The sequence below is a fragment of the Papaver somniferum genome, chromosome 8 (assembly GCF_003573695.1).
Source record: "Papaver somniferum cultivar HN1 chromosome 8, ASM357369v1, whole genome shotgun sequence".
In the NCBI taxonomy this organism is placed as follows: domain Eukaryota; kingdom Viridiplantae; phylum Streptophyta; class Magnoliopsida; order Ranunculales; family Papaveraceae; genus Papaver; species Papaver somniferum.
Window position 1 is genome coordinate 92796599 of NC_039365.1, and position 22104 is coordinate 92818702.

The 22104-nt window shown below is 34.8% G+C and overlaps 1 protein-coding gene and 1 long non-coding RNA gene across 8 annotated transcripts; one reads left to right on the plus strand and one right to left on the minus strand.

The window, feature by feature from the left end:
* Window positions 1-1692: 1692 nt before the first annotated feature.
* On the plus strand, window positions 1693-2858 carry LOC113303804. The gene is made up of 3 exons (XR_003337774.1): window positions 1693-1832; window positions 1948-2022; window positions 2553-2858. It is a non-coding gene; the product is annotated as an uncharacterized LOC113303804 (long non-coding RNA).
* An 894-nt stretch (window positions 2859-3752) lies between these two features.
* Window positions 3753-8948, minus strand: LOC113302076 (two-component response regulator-like APRR2). Of its 7 annotated transcripts, XM_026550920.1 has the most exons (13): window positions 8682-8948; window positions 8490-8532; window positions 7768-7983; window positions 7310-7389; window positions 6972-7038; window positions 6749-6795; window positions 6569-6664; window positions 5857-6414; window positions 5608-5748; window positions 5176-5445; window positions 4973-5041; window positions 4800-4892; window positions 3753-4532 (listed from the first exon to the last, which is right to left on the minus strand). In XM_026550920.1, the coding sequence occupies exons 3-13, from the start codon at window positions 7895-7897 to the stop codon at window positions 4368-4370; spliced, it is 1716 nt and encodes a 571-aa protein (XP_026406705.1). In that variant the 5' UTR covers window positions 7898-7983; window positions 8490-8532; window positions 8682-8948; the 3' UTR covers window positions 3753-4367. The 7 variants fall into 7 exon arrangements, with proteins under 7 accessions (XP_026406705.1, XP_026406703.1, XP_026406706.1 ...); XM_026550918.1 differs by lacking the exon at window positions 8490-8532; XM_026550921.1 differs by lacking the exon at window positions 8490-8532 and having other exon boundaries at window positions 6569-6646; window positions 8682-8946.
* Window positions 8949-22104: the final 13156 nt, after the last annotated feature.

Sequence of the window (22104 nt, forward strand, 5' to 3'; positions counted from 1 at the left end):
AAACAAGAAATAAAACACACCAACAGAATTTTTTAAAGTTGAACGGTTTCACACTTAGTTGAAAAAAAATGAAACCTAAGCCTAATTAATGGAGTGACACTGATCAGTTTACCAGATTAAACCTAAACCTAACAGGAAACCCAAAAAATCAAGAAAGATTTAAACTAATAATCTTTGTTTCACATTCAATTGAAAAAAAAAATGAAGCATCAACCTAATTAATGGCTACGTTCATGTTTATTTCATCAAAAAAAAGACCAAAAAAATTAACACCATCACCACAGAGTTGGTACGATTCTTACCTTTTGGGGTTTTTTCACTGTTTTCTTTAACTACTCATCTCTCTTTTTCTCAGTTGAGTTTGCTTCTTCACCATTTTGAGGATTTAGAACAGAAAATTGAGACGATTTAGGTCAGAATTGGTTTCATTGGTTGAAGTAAGTAAGCATTGAAGAAGAGAAGAAGGGAAAACTGAAAATCAATGGATGACTTTCGCCACGGATGAAGGCAGATCTGATTTTTTCTTATGTTTCATAGACTAGGAAAGAGAACTAGAAGAAGATAACGATGGAATCGATGAAATGAGTAGGGAAACTTGTTCTGTTAGTTTTGGGCTGGAAAAAACATGGGGTATTTCAGACAGTTCGGGTATTTTGGGATTTTTTTCATATCATTTGTTTTGTTGGACCTTTCTTACATAGATGTTGACAGCCCCGGGACCATAACGCGCATGTTAATTTTCCAATATTATAACTCCGCATTTGCTTATCCACGTGTTACATCAAAAAAAATTTGTTGCTTCTAATTGGAGCTGCCATTAGGACCAAGCAACCGAAAAAGCAAGAGTTCTCAATAACGATGTTCAGATGTTCAGGCAAACATGAGATATTATGGACACGGTAGGGCTTTGTAGCTTTCATATTATGGATGGATATTGTAGCGCCCAATGATTGTTCTGTAGTTCTTTTTCCTATTGATTGCTAAACCGGACCTACTACAATCCAGTGAGCAACTGGACTAGAGACCTCAACAACGAAACACTATAATGTTCTTATGAATAAATATTTTGTTTATAAAAGTATCACATAATATGTCTATGCGTACAATTATAGCTATTCAGCACAACTATAGGGAAGAAAATCAAGCGGCAGATGGGTTATCCAATCACGCGACAGATGGAAGTCAATTGGGAAATTTATCAACTAAAATATGGGACCAGGCAATCCCATCTTTTATTAGTCAAATTATATTCCATGATTTTATGGGTACCACGTACTCACGACAAATTGTAACCTAATGTCCTTCTATTTTTAACATGCTTCAAAAAAAAAGTGTACATTTATAGCTTCCGATTCTAATAATTGGTTTGTGTACATTGATAAAGACTAGGGCTGCACAAGAACCGGTTGGGAGGATCTGGACCGGAGTGGAACCGGAAATACCGAACCGGAACCGGTCTAGCCGGTACAGACACCGGTACTGGAAGTTGATAACCGGTCTAGACCGGTACAGACACCGGTTCTAGGGGGAGTACCGGTAGGAACCGGCCCATATGTACCGTTTAATTTCAGCCGTTAAGATCCTAACTAGTTTTAATCATATCCGTCCAATATAGATAACCCTAATACTAATCGCTAACTCTGGTAACTCTCTCACTCTCAGTTTTCTTTCTTCTTCGTTTTTTCTCTCTCTGAAGCAGTGAAGCTATGAAGAGCAGCCTCTTCATCTCTGAGTAACTACGGCTACCCTCACCAATCAATCAGGAAATCACCAATTCACGATCATCATCAAGTGATTCAAGTCTTACTAGTTAGTAGCTATCAATCAATCAGGTAATCTTTTCGATTTCCTTTCTGTTTCAACAAAAGGAAACCCTAGGAATTGTAAACGATTTTAAGTAGCTATCGCTTGACTAATCAACTAACCCTAGTGTTTATACTCACGCAGGTTAAGTGGTGACTGCCAAGGATACCAATTTTTTCTTCGTCTATCAGATTCAATCTAAACCTTTTTGTTTCCAAGGTACTTTACAGTCTTTACTTATTCTTGTTCTTCTAATTTAGCAATCTATCTTATGAGATTAACCTTGTTGATGTAAATGATTTAGGGTTTGACATTGATTGAGAGTTTGAGATCAATTTAGGGTTTGAGAATTCAGATTGATTGAGCAATACATGTTAATATGTTATAATGAATACATAGATTTATTGTACTCTGTACTACTGTGTGATAAGTGATAACTGATTAACTGTGATTCTATGAATGGTTTTGCAATTAGTTGTATCTTTCTTGTATGAGTATGTATGACAGTATCACTATGTGTATGTCTCACTGGAGGTATTTCCTAACTTGGATTTGTTGATAATATTGAGTCTGTATACTGTATGTTTGCCAAGTACAATAAGTATTGGGGTGTGTATGAGAATATGTAATGTATGGAAATGAATGGACTGAAAATATTCAATCTGCACAAATTCAACTGTAGTTATGAACTTCTTATGTATTTGCTTGCTATTTGTTTTGAACTGGTTGTAAACTTGTAATACACACAGGTTGAGGTTGTCCTATCCAATCAATGGCCTTATTGGAGGGGAAAGTGCAGATTTGTGGCCTAGGATTGCAACTTGCAAGTGCAGGCTGTGCAGCCATCCATTATTTCTTGTCGACTTGTCGTAGACAGACTTATATGGTAGTGGAAATGTTGTTTTTACTTTTTGGCAAACTGAACTTATGAACTTATTTTGGATTGTTGTTTTGAAGTTATGCAAAATGTTGAACTTAAATATGTATGCAACCTGAACTTATTTTGGATTGTTGAACATTGAACTTATGGAAATGTTGTATTATATTTTGTAATATTTTTCAGGTAAAAAACCCGGTACCGGACCGGTACAACTCCAGGTACAAGTACAGGTACCGGTCCTCAAAATGAGGTACCGGTCAACACCAAGTACAGGGACCGGTTCCATAAGAGAACCGGACCGTACCGGAGTATGTGCAGCCCTAATAAAGACCGATTCTAGGTTTTCTATGTCAATTGAAAATACTAAACCCAGAATCGATCTACGAGTGCATAAGCATCAACCAATTCTGGGTTGTGGTTTTCAATAAAAAAAAATCATAATTTTCACATGTTTTGATTGATGATTTAAGATTAGTGGAAATCTAGGTTAGCAAGATTAAACATCAATAAATCACCTGAATTTATACTAGTCAATCAGGGGTAGTTTACTCATTCGGTAATATATATAGTTGGATAAAGGATTTTTCATATTACTTCAAATTATCTTTTTTTATCTTGTTGTGATAGGCCTCGAGTAAAAAAAAACATTGGCCTCAAACTAGGGAGGATCGATTGTTCGGCAGTTTTTTTCTTTTTGATTGTTATACTGAATGCATTCCTATTACAATCCAGTGAGCAACTAGTCTAGAGACCTCAACAATGCTAGAGCCTAATTAGCAATTCGGGGTACGGAAAACGTTTGGAACGGGATACGTACGGGTATTATATGAATTTGTAAAATTCAAATTCGGTCAAAAATTCCATCAACGGTTCGTAATTCGGCAGTAATACGAAACGTCATACGTACGTGTATAATTCGTTTTAGAGATATGAATTCGGCGTATAAAATTAGGCATATATTAACCTGTTAAAAAGTCATTTTTAATAGTTGACATGAACTATATATATGATATATGAATTACAATCAACAAATAATATGTATGTTGGTGGTATTGGAATCATATTGGTGTATGTAAAATTTTGAAAGTCAAAAATAACATACAAAATGATAATTTAGTGATGATGTGGCAAAGTATTACACGGACCGTATGGTTCGGTAATTCGTAAATACACGTATAATTCATTTTGAGCTAGAAATTCACGAATCTAAATCGAGATTCCCAGTTATACGGCTGATACGTATGGATTCGCGAACTTACTAACTAGGTGCCAGAGACCTCAACAACGAAACGCTGTTCAAAAAGTCTACTTGGAAAATTGAGAAAAATAAGTGCGGGATAACTTTCGAACAGTCTGAAGGGTCCTGCCTATTCCTACAATGTTTTTCTCTTTTCAAGCCAACTCACCGTATCTCCCTGCCACGTACAGAATTTTTCGATTCCCGGACAAACAGCATTAGGTCCATCCCACCTCATCCCTCGACATCTCAAACATGAAAGCGACAAAACTGAATTTCTGATCGACTCAGTGGGCCCTTACGACCATTTATTAAGAACCACAAGTTTCAAATCTGGCTGAAAAAGCATATACATGGCTCATCCTCAACGGTAGATAATCTACTGTACTCTAATCTTGTCTACACGCGATGGACAAGATCACGATAAAACTTCACGTGGGTGTCGTATCACTGCCACATCGTGTTAGGGTTTTGAGGAGGAATGATGGAGATGCCCTGTCTTTGTAGCTCGAAAAGAACACTCTCTGTTGATGGAGGTTTCAGACCTAATGGCAAAGGTAGCCATGGCATATCTAATGCTTCCCTCACAGCTTTGTCAATTACTTCCTCCGCCTGTGTAAAATACAATGTAACAATTATCAAGTTAGAGTCGCATGTGCATGCACATCTAAGTAAGCAAAATTATTGTACTACGCAAATAAAATGGTTTAGCACGAAAGAAGAAAAAGTACGTACCAACTAGATTGACAGAAAACCTAAAGGACTAGATTTTAGAATGAAAATAAAAGCAACGATCTATGTTTATGTGGGCCTATATTGTGTCAGCGTGCAGTGTTACTAAAGCCGAACACTAGGTACAAATTTGAAGATGTGGTTTACCAGTTGATTAGATTCAATCATAGCCATGCTGCTGCTATCTTCAAATGTAGTGTCTAGTAAACTTTGATAACCTGCTGAGGCATTGTTCTGCATCTGGTCATCCAACAGATTCGTTAATGATATATATACTATCATCAAACTACATGCATTCATACATGGACATGCATACTTACTTGAGGAATGGTAAAATTAGGATTTTGAGATGGTGGCATCACAGGACAACCCCATGCATCCACATGCATCTGAAACATGAAATGTTCATATCATACTGGTAAAACATCCCTTCTGGTTAAGTTTTGCAACATGATGAATAAATTATACCTGCTTAAACAAAAATATTCGTAAAATATAAAGGTCTCATGCGCAAGAAGTTTACCCCAGGAAATGTTTTCCATTGCCAATTTTCGGGAGTCTGCCACGTGGGAAAGCTAGGATGACCCCACGTTTGAGCTGTAGGAGGAGGTAAGTGACTACTAGGATGGCCCCACACATGACAGATTGGGTGACTTGAAGGAGGATAAGAAGGGTATGCCATGATGGGTTTGTGCTGCTGATAATTGCTCCTCGGTGTGGAATGTCTGTTTGGATGGTGCCATCTCCTATCTTCTTCCTTGGGCAAAATGTGTCTCCTGTTCAATCTATACTTCTACATGAACACATTATATCACATTGAATTGATCAGTTTCGACTGAAAACTTTTATAGTTGTATTTATATGAAGAATGACAGTGACAAAACAGCAGACCAAAGCCAGAGATTTCACACGGCTCCCTCCAGAATTCAAACATAAAAGGAAATATCTTACTAACTTGAAGGTGACTTGCTACATTGTGCCTTGTCAATCCTTCAACTTTCATCAACTCAAGAATACGGGAAGGAATTGCTTGGTCGACGCCTAGTTGCTCAACTGCCTTCACAAACCGCTTATGCAAATCTTGTGTCCAGTCCACCTAAACACGAAATAATCATAGAGTGCACAGAGAAGTTTGACAATTACAATTTTTGGTCAATTATAAGGCATTGAGATCATATATATGAACTTGGTGATAAGTACGTACCTTCATCTTCTTTCTACTAGCTCTGGTGACATATGAATTTTGATGTGAAGTAGAAGCCTTCTTTGGATTTCCTGCCTCTACCTTGGAGTTTATTATGCTGTCATTACTTTTTTGTCTAGGGCGTAAGTGGTTTGCGGACTTGGAACCACTAGTTGGACCTTCTTCTTTGATCGAATCATTAACGAGCATTGATGAACTATCTACCTTAGCTGTAATATTTTCTACTGAGATATTGCAAGAATTTTCGACAGATTTTGCATCCCCGTCATGGTCCATTGGATCTTTCTCTACGGGGCAATTTGGTTGTTCTTGGCACTCGCTCTCTCCTAATAATCTTCCAGATTGCTTCAATTGTGGAGTTGATGGTGCGGGAAATTTATCGCTGGCGGTTGACTGGTCATGATGGAGCTCATGCCTTCTGGTTAAATCCTCTATTTCTACCAACGACGTCTGAACCTTGCTTTCGTCTTTCTCTACTGCAGGTTGAAGAACGGGAGATACGGTTTCTTCGGTGGGATTCAACATTTTTGAGAGAGAATGTTCCCCTGCATTGAAGGCCTGTTCAGCAGTTACCAGCTCAAAAAATAATTAGAAATTTTGGCATATTTGCTTCATGTAGATATATAATATTATAGCATATTAGAGTAAGAGATCAAATTAATCCAATTCAATGTTTACTTAAGAAACCATCATTGAGACTGCTGAAACGAACCTTATGAACAACATGCTGCCATATGTTTCTTAGTTTTTCTTCTGATAGTGGCTTTTGAAGAAACTCAGCTGCACCAAGCTGAAAATTTGAAAAACACTGTGAACTATTAATTAGAATTCATAGAGCTTAGTTTCTAAAAGATTGTGTTGTGTTAGATCCCAAGTAATTAAAGAAACTCACCGCAATGCATTTCATAGTTGTACTTACACAATGAGTGCTTGAAATCACTGCACCAACAGTTTTTTACGTCTACATTAATACATGTATCTCAGCTTCAATTAGTAAATCACATAATTTTGTTCAATTTGATAATCAAATTAAAAATTGAAGAAAAGGGTGAAATGGTTGAAACTGCAGTATACTTTACAAAGAAGGTCCATAACCCAGAGGCATTAACACTTACTGATGGTGGGCAAGTCCTTCGCATTCTCTAAAAACTTGAAACTCCCAAGGTTATTCCCTGTACTGACCTATACAGAAAATGCAGCTTAAATACCACTGACTCGGACTTTTAAAATATGATATTGTTTATTTTTTTGAGATACTTGAGCAAAAAATAGTAAGTTTTTTTTCTACTCAGGAATACACATTTATTCTTTTTCTATGCTTTAAAAATATATATATATATTAAGTATTTTTTGAGTTTTGTGAAGACGTGAGAAAGTACATATATGGATGCCCAGCGTATAATGTGTTTATGTATGATGATGTGTATCTATGTATTTTGCTTGTGTAAATTACCTCGACAATCGCAACATGATAGCTCTCACATTTGTTTGAAAGTGCTTCCATGGCCTCATTTTCGTCGCAGAATGCAGACACTGTGAACACAAAAGATTTGGTAATGATAGTATGTATTTGATAATGAGAAACAAAATGGTTATCAAGAATTTCAAGCTTTAGTGGTGAACTAATTGCTTGAGATAATATGACAAGTAGATCCGTCTAGACTTCTCGTATTTGCACTAATGCATTAATTGATTCTAATAAGTTGTTTACTAAAGATCAACAAAGCAGGAAGTCATAAATTCATTCATAATGCTATACACGGAAGGCATATGAACCGCACTCATGCATCACGTTTTATCTCAGCGGCAGCTAATTCACCTCGTAAACTTGTAATGCTATTTTTCTTATCCTTAAACAAACTTTAAACAAAAACAACCAACTAGTATAGGAATCAGAGGTGTGCTTCTAACCGATATAATCCATTTGTTCAAGCTTTAGTTTTATCTCGGCAGCGGAGTGGATATCTTCATCCAGGAGAAGAATCCTAAGGCCTTTGGGGAAATCTTTCCATTCCAGTAGATCATCAGTTGTACAAACCATATCAGCAGCTGGTTTGGCTTTATCATCCTTTCTCAACACATCGATGATGAACGTGGGAAATCAGCTCTTGCATGCATCGAACTCGACTGATTACGTAAGATCCAAAAACAGAATTATAAATCTTCACCAAAACCAAAAACGTAGATTACCTGAACTTATAATCTAAGATGGTGATAGTAAAGGAGAGACATATCTAGTTTCGATATATAATATCACAGAACTTGATCTAATATTCTCTGAAGTTACTAGAATAAGACCGGGCGACAACAAAATATTAGGTCTTGATTTGAAAATAACTCATGGGAGTTACAGAAAACCAATCCAAGCTTGACGATTGGAAAATAAAACGCTGAGATAAAAACTGATTGAATCACTAGAAGAATAAATCATCGAAAAAGACAAATAAAAGACAAAGCCCTTGATTTTGTATAATTTGGGGAGACAAGTCAAAACCATGTGAAGCAAATATCAACAAACTCTACTGTAAGTTAACTGAAATGGAGCTGCTAAGAACCATATCCAAACAAGATAGTATTAAACAGACAAAGAAACGAAGACAGGAGAAGATTACAAAACCAAGAGATGAAAATACCTCTAAATGGAATATATCTTTTGAGTAACCCAAGATTGAAGCACTAGAATAGATGGAAGAGAGGTTAACTTATGAAGAGCTATTAATATACCGCAAGAAAGATATTTTTTTTCTTCTTCTTATCAATCAATGCAAAATGTAATCATGAAGAAATAGTTACAAATGGAACATTGATACAGACTTTGCTACTACCTTTTGTGCATGAAGACGATCTCCCTTTTCTCTTTAGATCTTTAGTTTAAAATGAAATCATCCAGAGAGAGGGAGAGAGAGAGATTCTAACTTGTAATATAACCATGCACAGTTTACTGTCATTAGCTCTGCACCACATAATCTGGAAAGCTTCTCTCTGAATCTAAAAGGTCAACAAAAACTTTTACACATTTTTCAACGAAGTCCTGATGGAATGCAAATAAAACCATTCTCCTCACCCATAGATTATGGATTCTGGTGCATGATTTTTGAGTTACCCTTCTCTAAGAATTGTAGTAATATTATAGGGGTGACGTTTCTGTTTTTACACCTTATCATTTTTTTATTTTTTTTATGTGTCGGCATAATTAAGCGCAAGCAGTCTCTCTGGTGTCCAAAATATTCTCAATCATGTTAAATGCATAGAATTTATTTTTCATTGAAAATAATTTGGTGCCCGAGAGTTTGTTTGTCTTTTTTATGTGTCGGATAAAAAGATTATATCAAAAAATGATAATATTTAAAAAAAATTAGTAAGCCCCAAAAGAATATACAAACATCATAGAAGACTCCCAAGCGGCAAAAAGATTGGAAAAATACAAACTAGCCAAAAAAAAATCAAATACACAAAATCATGGAGGCAAGAAAAAGAGATCCTTCCATCTAACTATTACGTCATTTGAATTATACCGCACAAAAACTTAAAAATACTCGCCCGATGAAAAGTCCTGTTATAACTTCAGTCACGATCTTATCCACTCGCTTTAACTTGGAATTGAAAGTTCTTGAATTTTCCTTCAATTTCTCTCGATCCAAATGGACCAAAAGTAGTTGGGTGAATTTTTTTTCAAATTTCAGAATCCATTTATGTAAATGGGAAAGGATCCTAGTTTTGTTGACGAGTTTAAGACTCGGATCACTAGTATCATCATCCAGTGACTTTACCACTATACTATATACATCGGCTTTCCCCCAAATACACAGAATTGAAAGTGGTATGGTAACAACAAGAATTATGGTGCCCAAAATTTCCCAATTCCTCTTAAATATAGAGATTGCAAGTGTTATGATAGAGATGTTATAGGAAATTTTGACGGACGGAAGGTTTCTCTATCAAACGTCCAAATCTACAGGAGTTGATAGGAAAAACTTCTATGGTGCCCACTTAAATGAGAAAATTGCAAGTGTCATGGTAAAAGCATCGTGCAATCCAATTCCGCTTAAATGCCAAGAATTGTAAGTGTCATGGTAGAGAATTTATAGGAAACTGTGAGGATAAGGAAGGTTTCTTTTATCAAACGATATAACTCTGCAAGGAAATACCAATTGGTCCTACAAATAATATATTAGAGACAGTCTAGTCCAATGGACCTAGTCAATTGTCTGTTTGGTCCTATTTAGTAATATAAATTATAATTTGGTTCTAAAAATTATGGTTTGGTCCTAGGGTGATGTCATAGATGATGTAAGTGTTACCTTATAGTGGCAGAAATACCCTTTTGGATAAGGACCATATATATAGTCAAAAAGTAAGAGAAAATAAATCATTCTCAGATTTACTTTCTCTCTCATCTTTCCAGATCTAATATCTCTCTCTTTTTCTTTCTTCTTCTTTTTCCTCCTGTTAATGGCGTTTCCATTTTTTTTCTTCTATTTTTCTTCCTGCTGCTGTAAACGATGGTGATGAAGGTGAAAATGGATTTAGATATTTAGATCGGTAGTTGTAGACGATGAATACGATGATGTTGGTATTGTTGAATATGATTTCTTAGGATTATTTTTCTTTTTTCTGCTGCTGTTGACGATGAAGATGATGAAGAAGATGCAAATATGTTGTTGCTGCTGCTGTTGACGATGAAGACGATGGTGTTAATCTTGATTTTGATGATGATGATGAAGAAGATGGAGACGATGGTGTTAATCTTGATTTTCTTTTTTCTGATGCTGTTGACGATGAAGATGGTGAAGAAGATGAAGATATGTTGTTGCTGCTGTTGTTGACGATGAAGACGATGGTGTTAATCTTGATTTTGATGATGAAGAAGATAAAGATCTGCTACTACTACTGTCGTTGATGATGAAGACGGTGGTGTTGTTGAAGACGAAGTTGTTGTTGAAGACGACGAAGATGATGATGCTGCAGTTCATTCCAGAAATGAACTCTGCTTTTATATGGAGTTCATTTCAGAAATGAACTCTGTTTTTATATGGACTTCATTTCTGGAATGAATTCTGTGTTTTTAAGTTTTTGTATGAACTTCATTTCTGGAATGAACTCTGTTTTTTAGGTTTTTGTATGGAGTTCATTTCTGGAATGAAGTCTGTTTATTTAGGTTTTTATATGGAGTTCATTTATGGAATGAAGTCTGTTTATTTAGGTTGTTATATGGACTTCATTTCTGGAATGAAGTCTGTTTTTTTTAGGTTTTTGTATGGACTTCATTTCTGTAATGAACTCTGTTTTTTTAGGTTTTTGTATGGAATTCATTTCTGGAATGGAGTCTGTTTATTTAGGTTTTTATGTGGACATCATTTCTGGAATGAAGTCTGTTTATTTAGGTTGTTATATGGACTTCATTTCTGAAATGAAGTCTGTTTATATGGACTTCATTTCTGGATTGAACTCTGTTTTTTTAGGTTTTTATATGGACTTCATTTCTGGAATGAACTTTTTTTTTAGGTTTTTGTATGGAGTTCATTTATGGAATGAAGTCTGTTTATTTAGGTTTTTATATGGAGTTCATTTCTGGAATGAAGTCTGTTTATTTGGGTTGTTATATGGACTTCATTTCTGGAATGAAGTCTGTTTTTTTTTAGGTTTTTGTATGGACTTCATTTCTGGAATGAACTGCTACAAGAAAATAAATAAAAATTAACACGGAAGGGTATTTTTGTCAGTTTAATATTTTTAAGGGAAAAAACGGTTTAGTCCAAAACCGCGTCAAAAGTTAGGGATTAGTCCATCCCGAGTTACTAGGTACGGTTTAGTCCAAAATTTATTTAAAATATAGAAAATACATATATAACCTTCCTAATTTACAGTTTAGTCCACATATTTACAGTTTAGTCCAAAGTGACTCATGATGATGTCAACAATTTTAAATAATATAAAAATAATTATAAAATTTAGATGATTACCCGTCACACAATCTTCAAATTATTGTTTCCCCATAGAAAAATTTGAAATACGTGTTTGCCCACTTTTCTACATAATATTGCATTTAGTACAGATTATAGGGGTATTTTAGATTTTTTTCTTCATCCTATTTTCCAGTTTTAACCTTCTTAATATAACAACATCCATTCTATATTTATATTAATGTCTTACTGTTAATCAAACTATTTGGTAAATCAATCAAAATATTCCGGTATTTATGGGTTAACATAATACAGTACACGTATATACTAGGTTTATGGAAACTAACGAATATCAAATCTCAAGATTTTGGGTACTTTAATGTACTGTAAATGTGTAAGTTATTTTTGGAAGCATAGAAGTGTGTAACAAAAGTTTATGGAAATTATATTTCTATTAGAGTTCAGAAATGAAATTTTCCACTACATTTTGAGAAAGAAAAAACAAATTCGTTTTTGCTAGTGCAAATAAACCATCCGTTTTTGCAAGACATATATGGTTTTGCGATCAAAAGTCAAATCTGTTTTTGCTAGCAATGTACTTGGCTGCAATAGAGAAACAAATCAAAAAACAAACAAAAAATTGTTTTCGAAATAAAAAATCAAATCTGGTTTTGCTAGCAATATATTACATTAAAAAACAAAACAAAAAAAGGATTCGTTTTTGCTAAGAATATGTTACTAGAATTCACCTAGATTTTAGCAAATTAGTCCATTTTAATTCAAATATCCTAAAAAAAACTCGGTCAAATAAATTCTTCAACAAACCATAGATAATACTAACAAACTTTTTTTTTCCTTTTTATTTCATTATTTTATTTTAGTAAAATGGCAAATTCAGTAAATAGGTAAAAAATTATGGTTGTTTGAATATTCAAATTTGATGACCGTAGTAGAATTTTAAAAATGTGTGTAAACTCCTATTTTGAAAAGATTGATGGGTAAACACTAATTCAAAGATTCTCATTTGTGTAAACACCTAAAACCCCAAAGAATTAAAAAACAATTTATTTTCCGAACCATTTATCCAAAATTCACAAACTTTATATATTCGGAAAGCTCTTTCCGAGAGCTACAAAAAGAGTACCCATATGACTATATAATTCCCACTTTTTGAAAATTTTAGTTTACACTGATATACAAATAGGCGCATTTCTACAAAATTCCAGAAAAATCCAAAGACAAGACAAGGTGCACCAGTTTGTGCACCGCATACAACATGAATCGTCCACCTAAGCACTACTAACAAGCACGCTACTAAAATCTAACACATAGCAAGCATGCTATTAAAATCAGAAAATCCAATAAATCTTCCATCTACAAAAAAATACCCGCTTATTGTTCTTCTCCACTTTCTTAAGCTCCATCGAAAATTACCTGAACTCATAGCAAACATGCTACTAAAAAATCATCTCATGATATCGAAAAACAACAATTGAGGGTCTTATCAGGAATTAGTTTTTTTATATTTTCGAGAGAGCACAATATTGTACAGTTATGTACGAAGCTACAAAAATCTAACATCCATTCCCACAAAACTTATTATACATTACAATAGTGTACAACTATGTGCACGCCTAAAAAATCCAACTAATGCAACATCCATACAAGGAAAAACAGATCATATATATTATTGAGATTGTACAATGGTGTATAATGGTGCACACACCTACAAAAATCCAACAAACCAAATCAAGGACATTTTAGATTTATATTTCAATAACAATCAAACTACAAATAAATGCAGCCAGACTCAAGTCTCAATCTCAGAAAAACAAGGATTAAATGGAAGAACAAAACTAATCTGGAACTAGGAAATCATCAAATTCTTACTACTGAAAAACAATAGCACGGTTCTATCAAGTTCAACTTCACACAACAATATGAACTGGTGGTGCATAATACTATACTCAAGTTCAAATTCACACACGTTGGTGCACACCTACAACACACTTGTGTTAAAAAGTGTACAAAAATGTACACTGGTATTACAAGTGCGCTGTTTTGTACACATATAATTTCTGTCATAACCAACATTCAGTGAATCGTAGCATCAATGATTCGGCATCCAAAAACATGAAAAAAAATTGTTCATGAAATTTGATTAAGAGTCCTAAAATGGGCTATTATGTACACATATAATTTTTGTCACATGTGAATGTACATTATATTATAGGTGTACAAATATGTACACACGTATTTTAGGTTTAATAAGGTAATAAGGTATAGTGATCATGAAGTATATGTAATTATCTTACTTACCCTGTAGTGCCACTTCAATTTAATGCCAGAAATCAACATACTTTATTAAGTGCATTGTGTTGTTTAAGGTTGTAAGGTACACAGCTTCTAACGTCACACGTTTAACTAAAATATATCACATGTGAAATTCCTATATTAAGCGAACACATTTTCTTATGCAACAAATTGAACCAGTTTATCGACACTTAAAGTTAAAGCCAAGAAGAAATATAGGTGAAGAACACTAACCGAGTACCGTGAAACCGGAAACTTTGTTGGGAATTTCCTCAAACAGCTCAAAGGAAGCACCTTCAATCTGCTATAACCCTGCGAACAATACAATAGCCAAATTTCAGTTTTGGAGATTGAATTTCAAATCTTACATTTACCTATAAAAAATCCAACATCTGCACACATTAGTGCTTTTCCTAATTTTTGGTTTGTATACATAAAATATAGTTCCCGCAAGTATACAACCATGTACACCGAGATAATCAATATAACTACGTACACCTAAATAACATAAGATGTGTACAATTATGTACACATTAGTGCTTTCCCTAATTTCTTAGACTTCAAAATGAATTACATGTGTACAACTATGTACACCTAAATAATCAACATGTGTACAAATATGTACACATTAATTATTAAAACAAAAAAGTGCACAAACTAGTAAAGCAAACATCCGGACATTTTATGGTCGCCAACACTTTCAAGTGTACCCCATGGAACACGTGTCATTGCATTAATTGGGAATTACATATGCAATAGTTTACAACACTAAATAAAGCACTAACAATTACAAAAACAAAACTAAAAAATGTTCCTCAACCTGTTTTGATTCCAAATCACATCCCGCTGTTAACTTTTGAAGGCGCTTCTTGATCACTACTGTGCACAAAATAAACATCAAAACAATCAAAACCAAAAGATTAAAAAACAAAATCAAAATCAGAAATGAAAAAACAAAGAAAGATACAAGAATTCAGACCTTTAAAAAAAGTCATGTGAATACTAGTGTTTGCTTCTCCATTTATTATGCCCAGTGACCTCGTTCCCTAATCTCATATGTCATTTCTCAATCTATTCCCTGTGAATTGTATATAGCAGTGAAATTAATATCTTAAAATAAAATCTCACAATATCATCAAAACAACTCTCTAAATCTTCAATTATCTTATGCATTAATACGCTCTTCAAATTTGTTACTAATATCTTTGAAAAGTGTTTTTCCTGCTTCAAGCATCTATAAAACCTAGAGAGAAGAAATTGAACTGAAATGACATATAAACATCTGAATAACAACAAATTAAGGCATAATTATGAACAAACATGCGAAAATGAAGATTACTACTACCTGTTGAGTCAATCGCTCAAATTTTTCAAGAATTCCGTTGATAAGCTTTTCCATCTCTTTAGATCCTCCTACAGAGTTTCAGCTTCTCCCATTACTAAACTTTCTTCATTTTTCCTCCTCTTCTGCCATCTAGTCCCTAAAATTAAGAACTAGAATAAGAAAATCTAACTAAGATTCAGTGTTTCAAAAATTGTTGAAACGCTTCAAATAATCCAGCTGAATCGTCAATTGAGATGACCAACTAAACCTAAATACTCGTCTTCGTTTCAGATATCGATCACCTAGAATAGAAAAATCTAGCTAAGACTTCATACGCCAAATGTTGTCGAAAGCTTCGAATAATTGGTGTACAAGCATATACACCACGTATACCAAGCACAAAAAAAGGTGCACTTTTATGTGCACCCATATATGGTGTACAAGAAAATACACCGTTAATTTTTACTTTCGGGATCAAGTGCAAATGGCCTATGGAAAGGAAACTGTATAATAAAATGCAGAATGGTCAATCGCGACTACATACAACCTGAGATCAATTGCAACTCTAGATATCACTATTACCAGAGAACTTTTAACTTTGAATAATATATAATCGTCTACTTCCGACCCAAGCCAACCAGTAAAATCAAACATATAATCGCATCATTTCCGAATATGCGAAATATATTTATGTGTACGACCAAACAAAGAACTGGCACTATCTTTTTATCGTATGAATTTATATTTATTACACTTACCAGCAAAATAAACCTTGTTTATTCTCAACCATGAATAGAAATACGTACACTATATGTAAGACGTGACATAACCCACACGACCATATCTCATGGATCTAAAAGATACGCTATTCTGACATCAAGTCGGGGATCAATATTATTAGCTTCATAGACTAGACCAGATGAGTCTAACCTACTGAAGATACAACGAGCTATGCCAAAAAATGTATCAAACATTTCGAACGTGCTACAAATAATTCTACCGAAACAAACTCAACCAAAATAAGATTTAAAACAAAATAGAGTAAAACACCATTCATCTTCCTAACTCCCTTGCTTCAAAAGAATCTTTATAACTCCCATACATAATATAACCACCAAGCAACAATCAAGCGTTATCAACATAAGCATGCACTTTTGCTTGTATACATACATGCATCACATGTTTACAACATACCATTTAGATTTTCTAAGACTAGCTAAGTTTGTTCACCATCACATTAATTCGATACCAACTTTTTATCCGAACGAAAAGTCTAAAGAAAACTTAACTGAATAGTTTGTACACCAGCAGCAAGTACTTAAGTTTCAAATTGCAACAAAATCAATCCAAAAGACCTAAATAGATCAAACTTCAAAAACATATCTTCTCTTATTTCCTCTAGTGAAAGTTAAATAACTCTCTAAACTTTTCCCTAATTTTTTTTGGCAGTTTTATTTTTATAATCTTAACCTTACACATAAAAATGTAGACTAGCTAGTTCAACAAAGATTATTATAAAATAAATTAAAAGAAGAAATACCTTGGGTTTGGGAACCGAACCATACTATATATGGTTCTCTTATCGGATTTACGTCTCATAGAGGTCGACATGACTCGCTGCAGGGAGATCAATAAAAATTTAACTTTCATAAATCTGGAAGAAAATTGTGGTGATGCTTCTAATAATTAGGATGAACGACAATGGTTTACGAGCTCCGACACGCCTGCTGCCGGAAGTTTAAAACATCGTCAAATCCAAACAAAACATAAAAAATCTCAACTTACAACTTACCTTACCAAACACCTTTGATTTCCCCATAACTTCCACCAACTAAAACTCTTTTTTGAGCATCCTCGCTATCGTAAATACACACGCTTCGTAAGCCAAAATTTTATTCCAATTACTCTAAAACTCCTCCCTACTCATGAAATTCTGAAATCTTCCTTCCTTTAATAAAACCAACACCCACAATGTCCTATACTAACACTCTAAACTTAATAATCAGACATAATTCAGCATTAATCAAATGATGAAATATTAAACTATCAAAACCCTAGTTTAGCCAGAATTGAAGATAAAAAAGGGAAATCGACAACAAATTCAGTGTAGAACAAGTAAAAGTGTACCTAAAACTAACACAAAACCACATCAATTAAGCAAAAAGAACTCTAATTTGACCGATTTTTTTTTGAAATTAGGTTAGGCAGTGATGTTAAAAAGAAAAGTCAATTAGATAATTACCTCTAGAATTAGGATCATTACGGTGATCTTCAAGACGATTTAAATAATGAGATTTCTGTCGAACTTGAAGGTGAAGATCGTGAACAACGTAATATTTTCTAAGATCTAAACCTGGTTTATGCTTAGCAGTCATGGCATAACACTTGTTTCTACCTGCTTCCCTTATGCTTCTACTGCCTCCATCAAAGGTTAAGAGATTTTGGTTTCGTTTCAATGGAGTTCAGATATTGTTCTTCTTTCTCAAATTTCTTCTTTGTAAATCGTCGTCTCTCCAAAAAAAAATCTAAGCCTGAAATGAATACGAAAAAATGAAAAGGATAGTTATGGTAAAAACAAAAAAGGGTAATTTCTAGATCGGCTGAAATCTGAACTGACTCGTATAATTATGGACTAAATTAGTTTGAAAATTAGGATTAGTTAGTACTAGGCCTTAGAGGCCAGGACTAGAGCGTCCAAAGCCCAGTACAAATGGGATTAAACGTCAATTTCTACTACTTTTAAATAATTATGGACCAAACAGTAAAGGCGTTTGACCAAATGACCAAACAGACATGGACCCGCCTAAAAAAGGAACAAACGATATTTTTGCCATAACTCTATAAGAGTGCTAAGGATAATTTCCCTAACGCAAACTGAGGTTTTGGCCTAAGAGGGTACTTAGTAATATCAGACCAATACCGAATACATATCTATATAAGAAATATTTGTTTGTCATTTTCATTTTACGCTCCTCTAGTATTCTATCTTAAGCGCTCTTTTAATCTGTAACGGTCATATCTTAGTTTGATCTCAATAGAGGATGAATCTCATCTTCTTCTTTCTTAGTTTCTTCACCAACTTCATTAACCTTTGAGGGATCATGCGTTGTACCCTATCAGGACACGCTTTAACGTGCTCAACAAAATCAAATCATAGTTGGTGGTACGCTATTGTATTTTTCAGATTCGAATAATGAGCAGTGGGCAAGTTGACTGTCATATATACTAGACCGGGAAAAACTGCAGCTCGTTCTTCTTCCAAACTTTCATGCTTAGAGCAAATCTTATGGGTAATGTAACCCTTTCATTTTGAAAGAGTGACTACCAATTTGGTCTAATTAGAGGCTGCTATGGGTAGTCTTTATCCCATTTTTCTCCCAAATCCTTCCAGACACTCGTTCAGATGAACGAGTGGTTGGGAGTTTCACACTAGACGGGGGACTATCCACCGTTAAATTTTTTTTTTTTCGTTTTTCTATTTTGACGGGGGATTATCCCCCATCTATGAAGTTTTTTTTTAGATTTTTTCTTTGACGGGAGATTGTCCCATGTCTAAGAAGATTTTATTTTATTTTATTTTATTTGGACGGGGGACAGTTCCCCGTCTGGTCCAAAATCCATTTTTTTTAACTAAACGGGAGACTGTCTCCTGTGTAGTGTCTTTTTTTTGTATTTGCCCATATTAACTTCACTCGTTCATATGGACGAGTAGTTTTTCATATGAAAGAGTTAGTTTCCATTTGGAGACTATCCATAGCCTTTGCTCTTACAAATCATGTCTTGTACAATAAGACGACATTTCATTATCATATTCAAGTCACGTTTTTTTCAATATCATGATCCTGCAATCCTTAAAAAATAAAGCACTCCAAAAGCACTCAAACATTTTTTTTTCATATGAAAGAGTTAGCCTTTCCTCTTAGACATTTGATGCTCGTTGAATCCTTGCACTGTCTTGGATGTTCCATGTTACCTAAGAAGCTCGTGCGATTGCCGAGAATTGTAATTAAATACCATAGGATATAGAATAATCCATGTGGTATTGGTGTCAATTGATGATATATAATCACGGCCGTTGAGCATGTCGCCAAAAAGGCACAACGTTATTTGACAGGGAATTCTAATATAACATAATATAACATGCCAACAACATACATCATATGATGCCACCACCTTTAACACTATAGTACTAACCTTGATATCACGCTACCAGGTGTTGACTAGACAAAACGATTTGCTGGTTTTTTAGGAAAGTGAAGAGACGACCGTGCGGACGGGGCTCCTCGAACGAGCAAATTGCTTAACCTCAAACAGATGCACTGCACGAAGTGCTTTGAGTTCGAGAGATTAATCTGTAGGACTCCGGCCTAAACCAAGACCATGGTCGTTCCCGAGTCAATTCGGTTACAAAGAGGGAAGAGGGTCGATCTGTAGGAGGGAAGCTGAGAAGTGTGTGAGATCAATGGTGATCAAGGATCGTGAATGTGTTGTAGGTTTTTTGCAAATGAACTGCTGGGTTCGAATAAGTTTGAATTCTGCTCAGTTGAGAGTGATTGTTCACATGAGAATTCTTGTGATAATTCTGTCTATCTGAGATTGATGGATTCTTAGATTGTCCTTCAATCGTGAATTCAGAGACTTATTTATATTTCCGGAATATTGATCTCCAGTAAGTGTGACGGTTGCTCGAGTGAAAGAGTGGGAAAGTGAAAATTGTGGTTAAACCAGTTCCAGGTCGTGCGGAGACATGGTTGATTGTCCACCCATTACTTTTCTAACTCCCTAAACTGCTTGCACGACTTACTCACATTTCTCATCACGTGCCGTAGGCCGCCAGACCAAAACCCTAATTAATATACCCCCATGTGACATGATTGATGTCTCATGATTATGGATTCTGCAAGGCAGACGTGTATTTATTTAGTCAGTTGTTGACTTGATTAGACAATGAGTCTAAGAATTGTCGAGCATGATTTAAGAATGCTCTATGATTCATGGATTAAACATGTCTGCGGGAACATATGTATAGTTCTCGAATGCATGTTGATAATTGAATCAACATGATGAATATTGATAGACTAAGCAAATATTGCTTGCTTGAGCAAATATTGCTCGATTAATGAAGTATCAAACATTGGTTATTGAATAATATTACTAGTTCCGTTTGAGCAAATATTGCTCATTTGATGGATTATTGAATATTGATAGTTGAATAAATATTGGTAGTCTGAGCAAATATTGCTCGTCTGAACAATTATTGGTAGCGTGACCAAATAAAATAAAATTTTAATTTAAAATATTGGTAGCTGGGCCGAATATTATATAACTAATCAAGATATTGATTGCTGGATCAACATAAAATTATTAATTAGTGCTTAAACTTGCTGATCAGAATTATGATTTGCGAAGCATTCAGTTCAAAACCCTAATTTTGATCGATTGTTGATCAATTGATGATTTACTGAAAATCAATCACTGAGTGAGAGAGGGACCGACTACATGGGATGATGGCCGACCATATAACGCCCAGGTGCTCGAGTGAGCATGCACCAAAGTCCTTTATAGACCAGTTGGTAAAAAGATGATTAAATGCTGGTTTAATCATTTATTAAAATAGTGCTCGCTTGAGCATTAAGCAGTAAAGCCTAGTTATGGAGAGATGAGACGCCGACCAATGGATATGAAACCGGACCTTGGTGGTCGTGGGACCAGCTGGTGGTCGATTGAACAAGTTCCAAGTTGGTTGGGAAGAGTTTGAATCTAATATGAACTCTAGAAGATTAACTAGGTCAAAATTGTTAAAATATGTGGGATCGGATCCTTGCAAGCCTAAGGGACGACCTTGGTCGGTCAAGGTGGCATGCCCGTGCCACCATACTGTCCGTGTCTCAATTCTGAGAATTTTGATAATTTCTGACGCGCGTTCGAGCAATATTTTGGGTTTTCAGAAGAGTTTGATCTTGACTGAAACTCTTGATTTTGCTCGAATGAGCAAGTAGAACTTTGCTCGTGCGATCAATATTTTAACAATATTAAAATAATATTATTTTAATATTATCCGTGAGGAACCTAGTCGGTCATGTGACCATTTGACTTTTTGGCCTTTTGACTGTTTGAGCAATGTGGGATGAAAGATAGCTAACTTACCTAAAAAGAGAGGAGGACTTGGTATTAAGAAGCTGGGACCGATAAACAAAGCATTGTATGATAAGTGGACATAGAGATATGACAAGGAGGAGAATGCCCTATGGAGGAAGGTGGTTAATCAAAAGTTTGGAAGAAACCTAAAAACTTTTTATAGGAAAAGTTTATGGTACGGGTTTTGTGGCTGAATTGAATTCAACAATTTAGGTGAATAGTGGCAATAGGTGTCTCTTTTGATAGGACAAATGGATTAATGGGCAAGCTTTGCAGACTCTTTTCCCGACTCTTTATAAAACCAGTAGGAGGAAGGATGCTATTATTCAAGAGATGATGGCCATCAATAATGATAATAGTTAGAATTTTGTATTTTTTAGGGCGTTAAAAGATGAAGAACTAGATGATATAACACATCTTATTAATCTACTTCCAAGTATTGTTGTGGATGGTGATGATGATCAAAGAGTGTGGCAAGCAGGTAAACAATTTACCGTACGTTGATTGTTGGAAGATGATGGATTACTGAGGTTTCCACACAGAAGCGTTTGGAATCCTAAAATTCCTCAA